General features: G+C 39.8%; 1 protein-coding gene across 13 annotated transcripts in view; it reads left to right on the top strand.

The window, feature by feature from the left end:
- LOC143299684 (uncharacterized) overlaps positions 1–16,439 on the top strand; it is a 94,663-nt gene that overhangs the window by 18,920 nt on the left and 59,304 nt on the right. Inside the window, exon 4 of one of the 13 annotated variants that reach the window (XM_076613068.1) lies at positions 12,712–15,876. The exons of 7 other annotated variants lie outside the window; for them this stretch is intronic. In XM_076613068.1, the coding sequence (XP_076469183.1) occupies positions 12,712–13,076 (365 nt within the window). In that variant the 3' untranslated portion in view covers positions 13,077–15,876. 5 more of the 13 variants (XM_076613109.1, XM_076613115.1, XM_076613123.1 and 2 more) reach the window with 5 other exon arrangements.

Below are 16,439 nucleotides of genomic sequence, written 5' to 3' on the forward strand. Positions count from 1 at the left end.
TTTTACAGTTGGCTGGCAGACAAGAGACATGTCTGAGCTGAAAAACACCTCACATAGTGTGAAAAATAGAACAGAGTATCAGCGCCTGTACATGCGTGCCTACCGTCGCAGTCTGAAACTCAACCCTGTCCGTCATCAGCAGTACAAAGAAAGACATCGTATGCACAACAAGAAACACTTGGAAAAGAAAAAGCTTCAGATGAAAGCATTTCAGGTGCAGCATTGGAATTGCATGTCTGATCTACATGTGAAAGAAAAGGGGGAAGAAGAGCCAAATTAAGAACGTGTCTCCAGTTACACAGGAAAAAAGAAAGTGTTTTGTGTTTGGGGATACTCATATGCATGTGTACATACTCCAAGCTGGACAGTAGAGAGAGAAGTTTTGAGTCTTGTGAAGATGAAACTTAAGTTGTACCACAAGAGATAAGTTTGGGTGCCATTGATGGGGTGCGAAGGAGAGTGTCTTCCTGTTACAGTTATATTCTCCTTTTCTGAAAAATTTGCAAAGAAATTGATGGTTTTCTGTAGCTGTCCTTTTCAGTCCTTTCAATTTCTGTTGTATTTCTGCTTGTCCAGAGCATTAGCCTGTATGTTATCCAAAGTGTCATGTTTTGCATTCCTTGATATGCTTACTACCAGACGTCCTAGAAGGTATGGAGGTGGAAACAAGAAGCGACTGACATTTTGACAAAAACTGTGCCGAAAGTGGCATAATTTTCCTTGATTTTCGTTTTTATAGGTTTGGACTCCAGAGATTTAACTTAGATTATCAGCCAATATTTTAGTTGCCTTTTTTCTGACCAGGATTTTTTATTTTTAATATTCTGTGTAATGAAAAAAACCCAGCCATTGTATTGTAGAACAGTACTGAAAAAAGTGAAAAGATATTGTTGTTTCCTTCATAATGAATAGGAAAAGAGGTCATTTGTATTCAGTGCAGTTCTCATCTCTTTCAGCTCTGCCACTGTTCAGGCTTGGTGTTCCCCTTCCACACACTATTCTAAGAACCACTTCTGTCACAAGGCCTCTTTCCAGGCATACTCAACGTTCTCGGCTTTACCGGCACCGTCTGAAGCAAGACCCTGAGCGCTATAGACTGTATTTGGAAAAGCAGCTCACACATGTTCGACGATACAAGGCCAAGAGAAAGTATAATTGCACATTGCAATATTAATGTGACAGCAAAAACTTTTAGTAGAGAATTTGACCTTTTTTGATCGTTCATTTTGTTTTAAGGTCATTAATCCCTTTCTTAGATAGATGTGATGCGAACTTCCCTGTTCCAGATATCCAAAATGAGAAACATTGGATGCAAATACACGTCTTCCCTTAAAATCTTTTATGTCATATAATTCTTCACCATTTTCTTTTAGTTAAGCAAAAAAGGTAATTAATCATTTTATGCAAAGATGGTTTCTTTAAATTTGTCCAGGATTATACTTGTTCCTAATATTAAAGTGTTTCCTCAACGAAAATGAAAGTTACAATTAGGATTTAAGAACTCAGAAAATGGAATTCAGAACCAACAAAAGCTTCCGATGGTCATCCGAAGTCTTCTGTGTTTAGTGACTGCACATCTGAATGAGTACAATTGATTCCATGGAGAAATATTTTTACTAGCAATCTGCCAAGGGTTAGGAATATCCATTTCCTAATTATAAAAAGAAAGGTGAAAAGCATCTAAAATCAGTTTTTATTTTTTCTATGTTCTGATTGCTTTCAAGTTGCAGTTTCTTGCACATTGTGCCATTACTGCTTGTGCTTCAGCTCGCTTTGTTGTAGGTTCTGCTGGTATCTTGGTTTGTGTGTGTGTCTGACTCAGGTTCATTCTCCAGAGCCGGGAGTTGAAAGACCTGTTTTCGTGTCTATACTTTTGGATTAGCCTTTATTTTCAGGGCAAAATGTGGGTAAAGTCATACGTGGGTAGCTGGGCACTTACTCAAATTTGCACTGGTGTTTCTTTACAAATACTGAAATAGGTAGCTGCTGGGTACTTTCCCCACACTTATTCGCATTGGTGTTTATCTACAATTTATCATTGGAACATTTGGATAAAAATGTCCTTTTTTGTCTTCACCTAGTTGCATTTTCTTCCATTTTCTGTGTTTAAAAAAAAAAAAAAAAAAAATTTTTTGCCCCTGCCCACTGGCTTTCGACCATATTATTTTATCATTCTGAAGAGGAGTCCGTAAAAATGAGAAGTATTAGACGCTGCAGTAGTTACATGAGAAGTATTAGACACTGCAGTTTTGAAGACTTGGAAGTGTGAGATAAATCATATGAAGTGATAAGAAAAGGACAAGAACTGAGAAGTATAAGAAATTTACCTTGGAAACTCATATGTACTTAGTAGTTACAGACTTACTTTGACAGACTGATTGTAATGGTCAATATTTGAAAAAGTTGTGGTCCTCCAATTGTGTTGTTTGGTCTTGCAGCGGTCAGAGATGGTCAGAATTCCTGGCTGGCACCTTCCCAGCAGAGGATGATGATGTGCCCCTCCAGTTCTGCCAGAAAAGCTCAGATAATGCGACGTTATCGTGAACGAATAAAAAATGATCCTGTGAGGTACAGGAAGTACCTGGAGAAACAGAAAGAATATGCTAGACGCAGCTATCATAAACTGAAGCACTCTGCCTTACAGTTCAGTTCTTGATGTGCATGTCCACATAAACATTGAAGGGGTGGGTTAAAGAACGGGAACATGTACAAAATCCCATTGTTTCTTTGACACCCATTCTTTCTTTCACCACCCCCCCACCCCCCCCGCAGCCCCCCACTCCCTGTCTCCCCCCCCCCCCCCCCCCGCCCCCTTCTGCCCCCACCCCCTCCCCAACCCACACCCCCTGTTTTACTCCCTGCCTTACCACTGATTGCATTGGACACTGTGAAAAGACTGTTCAGTGTTGAGAGCGGGCACATTGCTGTAAACTTTTAGAATAAAAGTTCGTATTTGTGTGTCAGTTTGTAAAATATTCTGTGGACGGATTTTTATTGTTCTTACATACTAATTAGTAAAATAAATATGCAAATGGACATCTTGTTTGATATTATTCTGGAGTGTAATAATTGTCCAAATAATTAGGAGGTAATTGTCATTGACTGGAACTGAATGTATCAGTTAACTTGTAAAGTGTATGTTGGAATTGGAAATATTTACAAAAGCATTTGCTGGAACTGCTTGCCTTACACAGGTGAAATGAGCTACTCATTGACTTGTGCACAAAATTCTGGATGAACACAAATTTTGTTATCAACCAGTGTTGTGTGATGAATCTTACAATGCCAGCACTGATGACTCAACAAACATGTGCTGTCACAACTTATTTTTTGAAAAACTTCAAAAGATCCACAAAGCTTCCTTGCCTTGAGCATTGATGGCGCAGTAAGGACATGGGACATGTCATGACACATGGCCATAGAAAGCAGCACTTCTGGAAGGAAAAAGCAGGAATTTATAAATGCAAGGGTAGCCATCCATAGTACTGTAGGTAGTATCCAACACTTAAAACTTTACAGGAGATAACTCCCTACCTTTCAGCAAACAACATTGATTATGGGACATAACATTGTTAAGTTTAAGAGTGATATTGATAACAAGAATTTTACACCCAATGATAACTTTGAAAATGCATTTTGCTGTTTGAATTTTGGGGGGAACAGAAATGTTGAAAATGTGTCACCATGAGACGACTATTGTGGTCAGCCAAGCTTTAGACATATGTTTTAAGATCTTTTACCATTCAGTGATTGATGAGGATGATACTAGCTGATGCTTGCAAAAAGTTGCATGGTCATCAACATGTTTTGACTGAGTGAAGTGCCAGATGATACTCATGCTCATTGATCTGATGGTTGAATGAATGGTATGTGAAGAAGGATTTATTTCTGGCGTCCACTGTTTGTAAAACCTGCTAGATGAACAGTGCTTTCACTAAACCATCTCAGTACTAGTTAAACATGGACTGTACTTCCAGTTCTTTGTACTTTGTGCTTAATATTATCACTGTTTGAAGTATACGTGGCTCTGGTGTTGGTGTGGAGATGGTTATGATTTTATAAGTTTGAGAAATCATAGCTGTTTCATCAGTTCTGCTGGATGTCTGAACACAGTAATATCCATCTCATTCAGTTCAGATGTGGACTTCTTCTGAGTTATGACTTTGCAGCAGTTGGAGATTGATACTGTTGTGATAATGGAGCCTTTATGTGTTTGTGTGTGTGTATGGGAAGGAGGGCAGGGTGGGGGTTGGGGACAGGCAAGAAATTTAGACCAAGGAAGAGTACTTAAAAGGAGTTGTGGAACAAAAAGTGAAAGCATTTCTCCATTTCGTAATGCTGTGTTTATGTTACTTTAATATTTCTTGTTCCTTATTGTCTGAAAATTAAAGTAGATTCTGAAAGTTTCAGTAAGTAGATTTTTGAGTGATATTTAAAGGAGAGAAAAAAAATTACAAATTTTGAAAGCACAGTAAAGTTTCTGTCTGTCTTTTTGGCGCTTTCTCTCATGAGTGAGTGATGCATTGAAGACCACATTCTTGTCCAAGCCCCTACTTGCCTACTCCCTTTACTTTCTCCCAGCTTGAAGAACACGCATGTATGTGCATTCAGACTTAACTCCACACACAGACACACACTTACACATGCACACACAACACCAATTTCTTTTTTTCTTCTGCCTCTGTCTCTGAAATAGCAAGATTCTGTGAGTGTGCAGAAGAATGATTGTAATTCTTGGTACATGTCTGTGTGCTTACATTTGTGTGTGTGTATGTATGCGCACAATAAAAAAAACAACTAGCAAAGATATTAGTGTAGACACATTTTATGTTCAGCCCATGGTGTATTCATCTCAAAACATATTTATTTTTACACTGTCATGTCTGTATACTTAACTGTAGCTTTAGTGGATTTTTTTTAATTTTTTTTTTTTACATGGCATGCACATAACATTGAACAGGTAATATATATATATATATATATATATATATATATATATATATATATATATATATATACTTTCAAAAGTACATGCTCATCACAACGAAAACAAGAGAAGAAATGAAAAAGCACTTGCGCAGTTGCTGACAGATGTTGTGTTGAGATAGGAGACAGGAGGAAGACCCAAACGATAAATTCTTCCCTGTGTCTTCCAGAACTCTGGACTGGGGATGGCGGGTCAGAAATGATGCACTTTGACCAAACATGGAGACCCTGTGCCATAAATGCCAATACCACCTTCACAGAGCGTTCGAAGAATGCGGAACAGTGTCGCCTGTATCGAGAGCGCCTGAAACAAGATCCAGAACGATATCGCCGCTACCTTTTAAAGGCCAAGAAAAGAAACATGAAAAATTACTGGAGGAACAGAAATAGAAATATATTCTAGTAGGAAAAAAAAAAAAATGAAAAAGAAGCAATTGAACAAACAAAAAATAGATGAACAAACAAAAGTAAAGTGAGATTACAGATGTTTGAGAGTGTTAACTGAATACACTAACTCCTGTCTGGAATGAGGGCCACAGAATGCAGAGATGTGATTTTTCAATATGTTTCTTGAATTCAGAAAATAGCGAGGTATCAGTTGGAAAACGACACTGTGACCAGCACCACCCTCAAACTCTCCTTACTCCCATTTTTCTTTTTATGTCTTAATTCTTGCTTTGGAACTTTTTTTTTTCCTTGCATATGATTTTACTGAAACTCAAAAACAGTCCTGAAAAGACGTGATGCTTGTATGGTTTGGCAGGGTGAAGTGACTGATGAGACTCTGATTCCTTGATCTGATGATCAAATGAATGGCATGTGATGGTTTATTTCTGACCTGCACTGTTGTGATAATTGAGCTTCTGTGTTTGCATGTATGAGATTGGGAAGAAGGTTGGGGATAAGCAAGAAACAGAGATGGAAGAACCGTAATAATACAATAAAGTATTATGGGAAGAAGATAGGATATGTCACATCTGGATGGTATGTTAATATTTATTACAATGTTAGTTTGAGATTTCCTGTTGGCTAACTTTGTGTAAATAAAAAGTAAACTTGGAAAGTCTTGATGAATAGGTTATTACATGATGTTAAATACAGTTAAGAATAAAGGACCTCCCTCTCTCACTCTCTCTCTCGGTCTCTGTCTCTCTCTCAATATCTGGTGCTGTCTGTCATTAATGACTTGTAGTCATTGTATACCATACCATTCTCTCAGCTCAACTGGCCCTACTCTTTCAGCCTTTCCATCCTCACTCCCAACTTGAAGAACATTAACATTGACTGCACACATGCATGCGCATGCTCTCACACTTGCCCTTGAACACACACATCATGCTGTGCCATACCATGCCACACCACCACACCACATCATGTCACACCACACAAATTCTTTTTTGCCCCTTCTGATATTGGAAAAACGTATGAGTGTGCTGAAGAATGGAAATGATTTTTTTTTGTACATGTCTGTGTGCTTGCATGTGTGTGGATATGTGTGTAACCAGTGGGATCTAGCTATCACTTCAGACATACTGTACTCTCGACACACATAATATAAGACTTGTGTGTGTTCATCTATAGACAGTTTTTGTGGATTTTCTACATGACATGCACACAACATTGAAAGACTGCATATTCTTTCCGAACTACATGCTCCCCCAAAGCAAAATTAAAAAAGAAAAACAAAAAACTCTGTCTCACAGATAACAGTGTTGATAAGAGACAGGAGGAAGACCCAAACGATATATTCTTCCCTGTGTCTTCCAGAACTCTGGACTGGGGATGGCGGGTCAGAAATGATGCACTTTGACCAAACATGGGGACCCTGTGCCATAAATGCCAATACCATCTTCACAGAGCGTTCAAAGAAAGCGGAACGGTGTCGCCTGTATCGAGAGCGCCTGAAACAAGATCCAGAACGATATCGCAGCTACCTTTTAAAAGCCAAAAAAAGAAACATGAAAAATTACTGGAGGAACAAACATAGAATTATGTTCCAGTAGCCAAAAGTAGAGGAGGAAAACTTAAATGAGATTTATCTCAGTTGGATGTTTAAGAGTGTAGACTGCCTAAGATGAGGGCCACAGAATGCAGATATATATGTGAGTTTTCAAGAAATTTACCAAACTCGGGAGGCAGTGAGGTTGCAGGGAATCATTCATGAGAGTTTTGTGTTTTGGAATTTGTGTGAATTCTACAGCCAGAGTGTCTCCTCCCCAGCACCAACCCTCTTAACATCAAAAATGGTACCTGTTTTATAGTTGAAATGCTGAAAAGGAATCTGATTTGAGGGATTTTCACTGAACTACTCCTCTCACCCATACACCTTTCCCCCTGACCTTTTCACTGGCACCTAAACCCTGCTTCTGATGTCATGCACTGTATCAGAAAGCTCCATGGCAGATTTGATCAGGCGTTTGAATTCTGATTCTGTGTTCACCAGTGATACATGCTCAAGGCCCCTGTTTTGGCATGGTGTTACATCCTTGGGGAAAGGCACTTTGCTCTGATTTTCCTCACTCCTTCCAGGTGTGAATGGGTACCTGACTTCACTTCAGGGAAGGCTAAAACAGTGGAAGGAGACGTGTTCTGGCCATGCCGTCCTGTGTCAAGCCCCAGACATAATGGACATGAGTTCACTTTCCTGATGACTGTAAAAGGCTATAGATTCTGTCAGTTTTTTTTTCTGTTGAACTGTACATAAAAAAAAAACGAAAATAAAATAAGTTTATCGCCTTGTTAGGAGATGAACACAAGAAAGAGCACAAGAGAGAGAGAGGCGTTTTCGTGTAAGAATGGATACATAAATACTTAAGCCCTTTCACTTTAACTGTACCTTGTCAAACTGTACAAACTGGGCCTATTGGTTTGCTTTGTTGGCCAGCCAGAACAAACTGGTGGGCCCAGATTGCACCAGTTTGACAAATATATGACACCAAACAGGAAGTAAAATACAAACTCTCCCTTGTCTGTCCAGTGAATTTCCATAGCTCTGAATCCTGTGTTTCAGATATGTTTATTTGACTGGTGTGTTGGCCAAACAGCTTATGTTTTGGATGATGATTTTCAAAATAATGTGCTGGCTGCTCTTTTTATTTTATTAATGGTTCACATGTCATTTTTCATCCTCTCATCTCACCCACACACCCTGCCATTCTTTCATCCCCACTCTGCAAGAAAACTACAAAAACAAATGAATGATTGAAACAGAAAAAAAGCCTTTCCGGTTATTGAGTGCACATTGTCAACGTCCTATTTAAGTGCATCCTTTTTGTTAAACAACCTAGAAGTATCAGAGCGTGAAGTAAAATGGAGGAATACTTTTTTGCTTTTGCCCTGTTGCTTGTTTTCTCCCAACAAATGAGTGTGACTAAAACAAAACAAAACAATATAAACATGTATTTTTTCAAAACATGTAATAAAACATGTAATACAACTGACTGCTTAGTCCCAGCTGGCTTGTCTCTTGCAGAGGCAATGGACCTTGATCCACAGTCTAGAAGAAAACACTCAGATGCAGAAGCTGCTCGCAGGTACCGACAGCGAATCCGGCAAGATCCAAGGAAGTACTATGAATACAAGCTGAAGGATTGTATGAGAAAAAGGCGCAAGAGACTGGAGCAGCTGAGTAAAGTGTGGGGGGTTGACTCTTGACATCTGTGGGGGTGAAGTCCCAGTTAGGTATGATTTTTTTTTCTTGTTAGTAATGGATTTTGACACACACACATCGGTTGAAGCAATGTCCTGAAGATTTACTTCAGACTGGAAAAAGATTATGCATTAATATTCAATTAAAATGAGTTTTTCTTTCTTTACACTTTGTATCATCTTTCTGTGATGGGGGTGGGGGGGGGGGGCTTCACTTGAAAACTACTAAGGAAATCCACTTTTGTGTCCAAATGTGGACGTGCTTATTTCTACACCTGATGTAACGGAAGCTCTTTTGAAAGTAATTTTAACCCAAAATTTTTTAGGGAATGTAGTTATCAATCACAGGTTAGCAGTATTTAAAAAAAAAAAAAGAAGTCTAAGTCACAGTGAAGCACCTGTTTGTCCTGGAGCAGCTATTAAAAAAATATTTAAAAAAAACGGAAAAAAATGTGCTTGTGTAGCAGTCCTAATTGGGTTGGACTTGCTTGGATCCACTAGACTTAGCTGCACCAGTGATAATGATATTTGCAATGTCTGGATACTAAAACCAAACGCTGACCCACAAAACAATTTTTGAGTAAATTTTCCTAACCCTTTGCTGTTTACTTGAAATTCATTTGTTGGTTTCATATTTTTAGCTCATTTTAGACAGCAAGAATTGTATGTTTAAACAGTAATGCATTTAAAGCCACATGGATCTTTTCTCTCAGTTTCCCTGTTACTGTGTTGCTCCTTCCTACCCAACCATTGTCTCCTTAGGATAATCAAAGACTCCAGTGACGGAAGCTGTTTGTTTTAAGCGTGTTATCTGCTGGCTGCATTATCTCTCCTTCCTGCCATAGTTGTTGCTTTGAATTTCTTTGCATTGGGATTTATTCAGAGGGAAAGAAGAAAAAAGGAAACTGTCGAGACAGGATATGATGAACCCCTCCGATAAAGTATTCCCTGTGTCTTCCAGAGCTCTGGATTGAGGCTGGCAGTTACGAAAGGCTGCACAGTGACCGTGGAGGGGGGACCCCCGACTTCCAAGACCAGTCTCCTGTAAAGCTTTCGAGGAATGCAGAAAAGTGTCGTCGCTATCGAGAGCGCATCCGACAAGACCCAGAGAGATACAAAGACTATCTCGTAAAAGCCAAGCATAGAATGAGGAAATATAACTGGAGAAAGAGTATCAGAAAGGGGCAAGCACAGACTTCTGAAAAATAGACATTTTTGGTCCCAGTGGCTCCGACCCAAAATTAGTTGTGCTGTTGGCTCTCAACTGGGTTCACAGATGGAAAGTTGACTGTGCCCTCAGCTCAGCCCATGGATAGAAGTCCAATACAACTGATTTAAAAAAAATTTTTTTTTTTATAGATTTGGACAGGGTGTCAAATTTTGTGATCAGCACTGCTGAGTTATGTGATTTGGTCGATACTGTGATATTGAATGCTTCATAACAAAAGACTGGAAAAAAATTTAACTTTTGGAAAAAAAAAAAAAAAAATGACATCCACATGACTATCACAGGAAGTGTAGTTTACTGATAGATCCGCAGAAGGGAAAAAGTTGGAGGTTGAATCAGCACAGGAAAAGTTAATTCATTAAAGCAGTTTAGTACCATATGACTACCTGTTTAAGTCTGCATTAGCTTGTGTTTACATAAAACACATATCAAAGATCTTGTCCATGAACAAGGTACTTGTCTTTGAAAGATTGATGACCAGGTCATCACTAAAAGGGTTGTGCCGTGACCATTGTAGAGGTCATCACTAAAAGGGTTGTGCCGTGACCATTGTAGAGGTGTTAACTCACTCAGTACGGCCAGTCCTCTCTTCTCCTCTACACAGACCCCTCGGATGTCCAGTGGGTGTCTGAATGACCCAACCTTTAGCTCCCGTCGTCAGAACTTTGGTATTCTTTGTCAACATTCACCTCTTCAGTATAAGAGCCTTCCGCTTGCAATATTTTGATGATGGTAATTGGGGTGAAACGCTGTTAACGTCGTCTCTTTCGCCGTTCGTATGGAGAGAGTTAATCCATGATCTCACATTGTTATGAAGATGCAGGACTGCTTTCCTTTGAGGAACTGTTATTGATGACTGGTCAGAAAAAGTCAACTGCATGCACATATGCCTGCATGTGTATATGCACACAACACACGCACACGCACACGCACACAGAATGCCAGCATTTTTAGTGTGTGAGCACACACATCAAGAACAGTGAAACTATGTACCTACCTTGCCAGTTGGAAACAAGAGAGGAACAAGTAGAAACTAAAATTGTACTTTCATCAGTCAGCTGGCATTTCAGGTATATGGCAATGTCCACATCACATTCCACAGGCTGTGTTTGTGTTTAAGTGATGTCTTGCTGATGTGCCTTTTTAGACACAGGATTCATGAAATCAGCATTTTTAAAAAACCCACCTATTCTTAACATGAGCTTGAAGATGTCAGTTGGTGTATGACTTAAAGCATCGTTGAAGTTTTCAGTTTTGTGCAGTTATTTTAAATCCATTCTGTAACCCCTGAGCTAGCCTTCAAAATCAGGCATTGTAACAGGAGTGCTATTGCATGATTTGAACTTCTACACCATCTCCTCCCCTTTTTGGAATCCTGAAACTGTTCAGAAGGATGATATGTGTAATTCAGATGACAAAGACGGAGTGCTACAGAGCAGACCACGCACAGAAGAAATCGGAAATGATCCCCGTTTTGACGGAAGGGACCATTGGCCAGTGCGAGGACAGGGGACAAATCACACCTGTGCAGTGTGTGTTGCGCGACACAGGGATTACCTGCGACGTCATCCAGGATCAAGTTACGCAGAGAATCCCTTCAAAAAGAAAAAAACCACCATGATGTGTGAAAAATGTTCTGTGTATCTGTGCTGCAATCAGTATGACTGCTTCAAGGTGTACCACACTCCTGTTACCTTTGAGTGACGTGGATGTGACAGTTTATGACAGTTGCCACCCCAGTACATGTATGTAGCAGGGAGCGTAGGAACATCATGTATTTTTTGTTATTGCTGCTGCTGTGTATGTGATGTAAGTCGTCTTAGTTGTAGTTAGTTGCTCAGTAACAGACTTCACATCATGAAGAGAGTTGTGCTATATGCTGTATCTGTATGGTGACAGTGTTGACTTTGTGACATAACTTGTGGCTGGATACCTATCCTGTGCAAGTTGGTAACATTACAGGAAGACCTGTCTGTGATAACACTGTTTACAGGCACGTTTTCTGTGAGGTTGTATATGTTGTTGCTGTCAGTATGAGTGCGCTGTTGTCTTTGTTTACTTGTGACACCTGTCATTTCTCACTTTGTGACACCAGACACACACAAGTTCATTTGAGCATGTTATTCCAATAGTGTTAACAATTCAGTACACAGCGGTATGTAAAACATGGTGTCCATTGTTTTGAAACAGCACAGAGAAAAGATAAGATGTAGGTCCCTTAAACAGTTTTCTTCACTTAGGAAACCTGAAATGAGGGCAAAGGGCAGAGTAAATGCCATTATCTGAGTGATGAAGTGTTGGCCAGCGAAAGCGCCTGACAGGAACAAAAGAGTTAATCTTGACTAAGAACTATGCAAAGCATATGTGCAGCACAAGTGCTGGCCAGCGAAAGTGCCTGACAGGAACTAAAGAGTTAATCGTGATGAAGAAAAATGCAAAGCATATGTACAGCACTGCAGAGATTGAGGGCTAATGAGAATAACCAGTTATGTCAGTATCTTTCATATGACATTGTTTTTATTGACATCATAGAAAAACTGTTTTTATTGACATCAGAGAAGGACTGAAAAAGAAGCTCATCTATCACCTGTGAATGAAAAGTGTATATAAAAAAAGAAAAGAAAAAAAAATTTACAGTATCTTCTCTCACACCAAAAACAAGCACGCACTCCAATGCACACACACACATTCTCTCTCTCTCTCTCTCTCTCTCTCTCTCTCTCTCTCTCTCTCTCTCTTTATGCACAGGCACATGCACAGACAAAGAGTCATTTGTGTACATGTATCTGTAAGATTCTGCATCATACATGTGTGCGCGAAATGAAAGCAGCCCCTTTCTTTCTTTCCAGTCATGGAAGATAGCTGGGGAATGGCATGCCGAATCGGCAGCTTCTTAACCACAGCCTCGGCATTGGCATATGACAGGAGCAGCTTGTCGACAGCAGCCCTGGGTGTGGGTGGTCTCACAAGTAAACTGAGCCCTGCAGAGAAACACAGGCTTAACAGCCGCTTATACTGGAGGCGTCTGAGACAAGACCCAGAAAGACGTCGTTTGTATAATATGAGGAAAGCTATGGAGTGGAGGAGGAGGAAAGAAAGACAGCAGCACCTTAGGCACCGGAGGGATTTACACTTCAGTGCTCAGGATATTAGACCATCTGGAAATGTTAATCATTCAGGGGTAGATTATCCTGATCGACATGGAGTTAAGTAAGAAAAGGGAGCAGTGATTTCATTGGGTTGTTGTTTCCATTGACTGAGTGGACAGGCAGGTAGTCATAACAAATTATCTGCAGTTGAATGAACACACTCATGATGATGTGTGTATTTGATCTTATTTAATTTAGTAATTGATTACCTACAGTGTTATGTTGAGAATGAAAAGACAAAAGGGCAGAGTGCCAGAGCTGGGGAGGTAGGTAGATCGGTGGTCGGGTAGAGTTTGTGGCGGCAGGGGAAATGATGGGATGTGTATGCATGTCATTTTAGCTGCTGACAGCTTTCAAGGGCTCTGTTTTGTTCAGTACTGTCTTTTATCAGTAACTTGAATAAGGAAAACAGGGTGAAGGTGTAGCCAGTACAAAACAATTTTCAACCACCGGAAGATTTTTTAAATTATTTTTTTTATAGAAAAATCTCTGTTGTTTTTGAGCGATCAGGACTTGTTCTGAATTACTCTTTGTCTCTCGTCACAGTCTGTCTCCAGCCCCTCTCCCCTTTCCCATCCCTCTAACACACACATCCTCCCTGTTGTCCCTCCACCTCCATGCCCCCTTGTCTCAATCTGTCATGAATGCTAGACATCTATACAGATATATTTCAGAGGTGTTTTCATTCAAGAAATAACTGAACCTGTTTGCAGCAGTTACAAATGCTGGTCTGAGAGTGAGACAGAGAAAGTGTGTGCACAGAAAAGATGTGAATGTTTTTTGGCTCACATGTTTGTTTTTGAACTGGACACTTTGTTTTGTATTGGACACTTGGGCATCTTGTAACCAAGTATAGTGACCATTGATGTGTGACACAGCCAACAGTAAAGTATTATGTAATGCAGAAGTAGGTAGTAGAGTGAATTAACAACAAAAAAAACAGTGTTGGTATCAAAGTGGGTTTGGGAAGGTTCTCTGTGTTCTGTCTTTCGAGGCTCTAAGTTGACTCTAACCCTCATTAAGATTTTTTGTTTTTATGAGAACTTTTAGTTCTGATCATTTCTCCCCACTATTTCGGTAGCCTACCTCTTGGGGGATGGATACACGCTGGGTGCATTCATGTTTCCATAACGCACCACTACTAGACATTGACATGGATTACAAGATTAATGCATATATTATATCATGTGCATTTGAAATCACATGCAGGGGTCTGTGATACTAGCAAGACTGGACATCTTGTTGACCCGAGTGAGGCGAAAAATTCTCCATCCTTAAACCCACCCAGCACTGGTGGAATTTGAACTGTGGACCTTACAAATCTGTGGGACAAAAGCCCAAAGGTCTAGCCCCATGTCTGTGATGTCCATTGGTTGCTGATTCAGCTGTGCTGGAGAGAGGAGAAAGGCTATGGCAATAACAAAACTGAATTGTGATTTGATATCACTTTCCTGTGGTTTCTTGGCACAGGGACGGTGACGGAACTGCCCCAGTTGTGGTTGGTCTTAGATACATCATGCCTCAGAGAGGACAGCCAGAAAGCACAAACAGCAAGCTTTGAGTTTGAATCTAAAAGTTTCAGTTGCGAACAGGCTAGGATGGGTGTGCTAATTCCAAACTCCCCCCCCCCCCTCCCCCTCCCCCGTTCAAACGTACATGATGCATGTCCTTGCTTATCTATTCCTCGGGTTTTGTTTGATTTTTGATGCACGTTTGTAATTTTCTGTAAAATTCTTTTGCCATGCTTTTTATTTTCTGGCACAAGTTATCCAGTCCTTTATTCTCGTCCCCCCACCCCCACACACATTCAGACATACAGACACACACACATGCTCTCTCTGTGTGCTGACAGTTTTCTGCCATTTATTTGGAGTTATAAAATGTGTAGTGCTTAAGTACTTGTTGGTAAAACGGGTGTTGTGAAGTGAATGAGACATTACCTGCGCTGGTATTGTCATGTTAAGGACACTGAGCAGTGAGCAGAATCCCTGTATCACAGTTTAGGAACAAGGCTGGCAGAAAAATCTGCTGAAGATATGAAAATCCAGGTCACAAAAACCGACATATTCAAGCTTTGGAATATGTGCATTGGGATACGCCTTTTACCAGGAATGTATAAATAAAGTGTGAAAAATGTATAAAATAAAGTCTATAAATGTATAAATAAAGTCTGTTCCCGTTTTTGTACAGGTGCTCCTTTCTCATGTGTGTGGTAGAACATTTTATGTTCAGAAAGTTTTCAAGCAGTATTCTGTGACAGAACCAACAGCTGCTGTGTCTTAAATGTATCTCTCAAATATAGTTTTACACCACCATTTATTTCACCATAAGAAGTTTTGTTGTTGAAAAAAAAGAACAAAAGCAAAAACCAGCAAAGCTCTATTGCCTGACAATATCCTTACCATGAATAGTTTGTCATTAAAACCATAACACAAAATCAGTGACACAGCACAAAGACTTTTGCATTATTTGTATTTGTTTTTGTAAAAATGTAGAATGAAACAAATGTAAGTCAAAATTGAAGAAAAGTCAGAAGTTGCTTTGTAGCCAGGAATAGCCCTCAGTAATTATGGCTGGACTGCCATGAAGTCTCCTTTGGTATCCAACTTTCCATTCGTTGAATGTCAGTTGTTTTAGAATGTGTTTAAGGTTTCCTTCTGGCTGTGTTCTCTGCTATGTGTGCAGCAATCTGCAGCTGAGACAGACAACTTGACAATGTTAAATACTCACAAGTAATAGTGACTGGTAGTCGTATAGTAAACCTATTTCTCCCCATTTTGAATACCTCTCCTCTTCAGAGCTCCTAATCATTTCTTTACCAATTCAGAGGATGACAGCTCTGTTCAATTTTTTCTTCTTCTTTCTTTCCAGCATGGCACAGAAAACTTAAGAGACGAGAAATAAACAGACGCTACTGGCAGCGACTGAAGAATGATCCAGAACGTTGCGCACGGGTCTTGAAGGACCGCTACATACCCTGGAGGAGAAGGGACAACACAAATGACCAATGAAAATGGGGAGAACGAACATAATTTAAAAGAGTACCAACTGTGTGACTCTGCAAATAAACATTGATAGGTTTCTGATTGGAATGAGTAATTATAGTCCAGTTCGGTTCACGGGATAGTGTTGCAGTCGACCAAAAGATGTGCAGCATTCTTTTCCGGTGTGATTGTGGCAATACTGATAGGCCATATCATATTTGAAATAAACTGTTATTGGCTTTCAGTTAAATCATCTTCAAAATAAGTTACATTGTTGGCTTGGGAATTTCGAACTTTCTTAAAGAAATGAACAGCAGTAGGTCTAAAAATGGACTCCAAATGTTCCTGATAAGCTGTTTATAGCAGGCATTTGTTACTTGCAGTGTGGTTGGAAAAAGTCCCGCTGACCAAGGTAACAACAAACTGGCAACGACTGAAAAGCAA

Source organism: Babylonia areolata, chromosome 2, assembly GCF_041734735.1.
Source record: "Babylonia areolata isolate BAREFJ2019XMU chromosome 2, ASM4173473v1, whole genome shotgun sequence".
Taxonomy (NCBI): domain Eukaryota; kingdom Metazoa; phylum Mollusca; class Gastropoda; order Neogastropoda; family Buccinidae; genus Babylonia; species Babylonia areolata.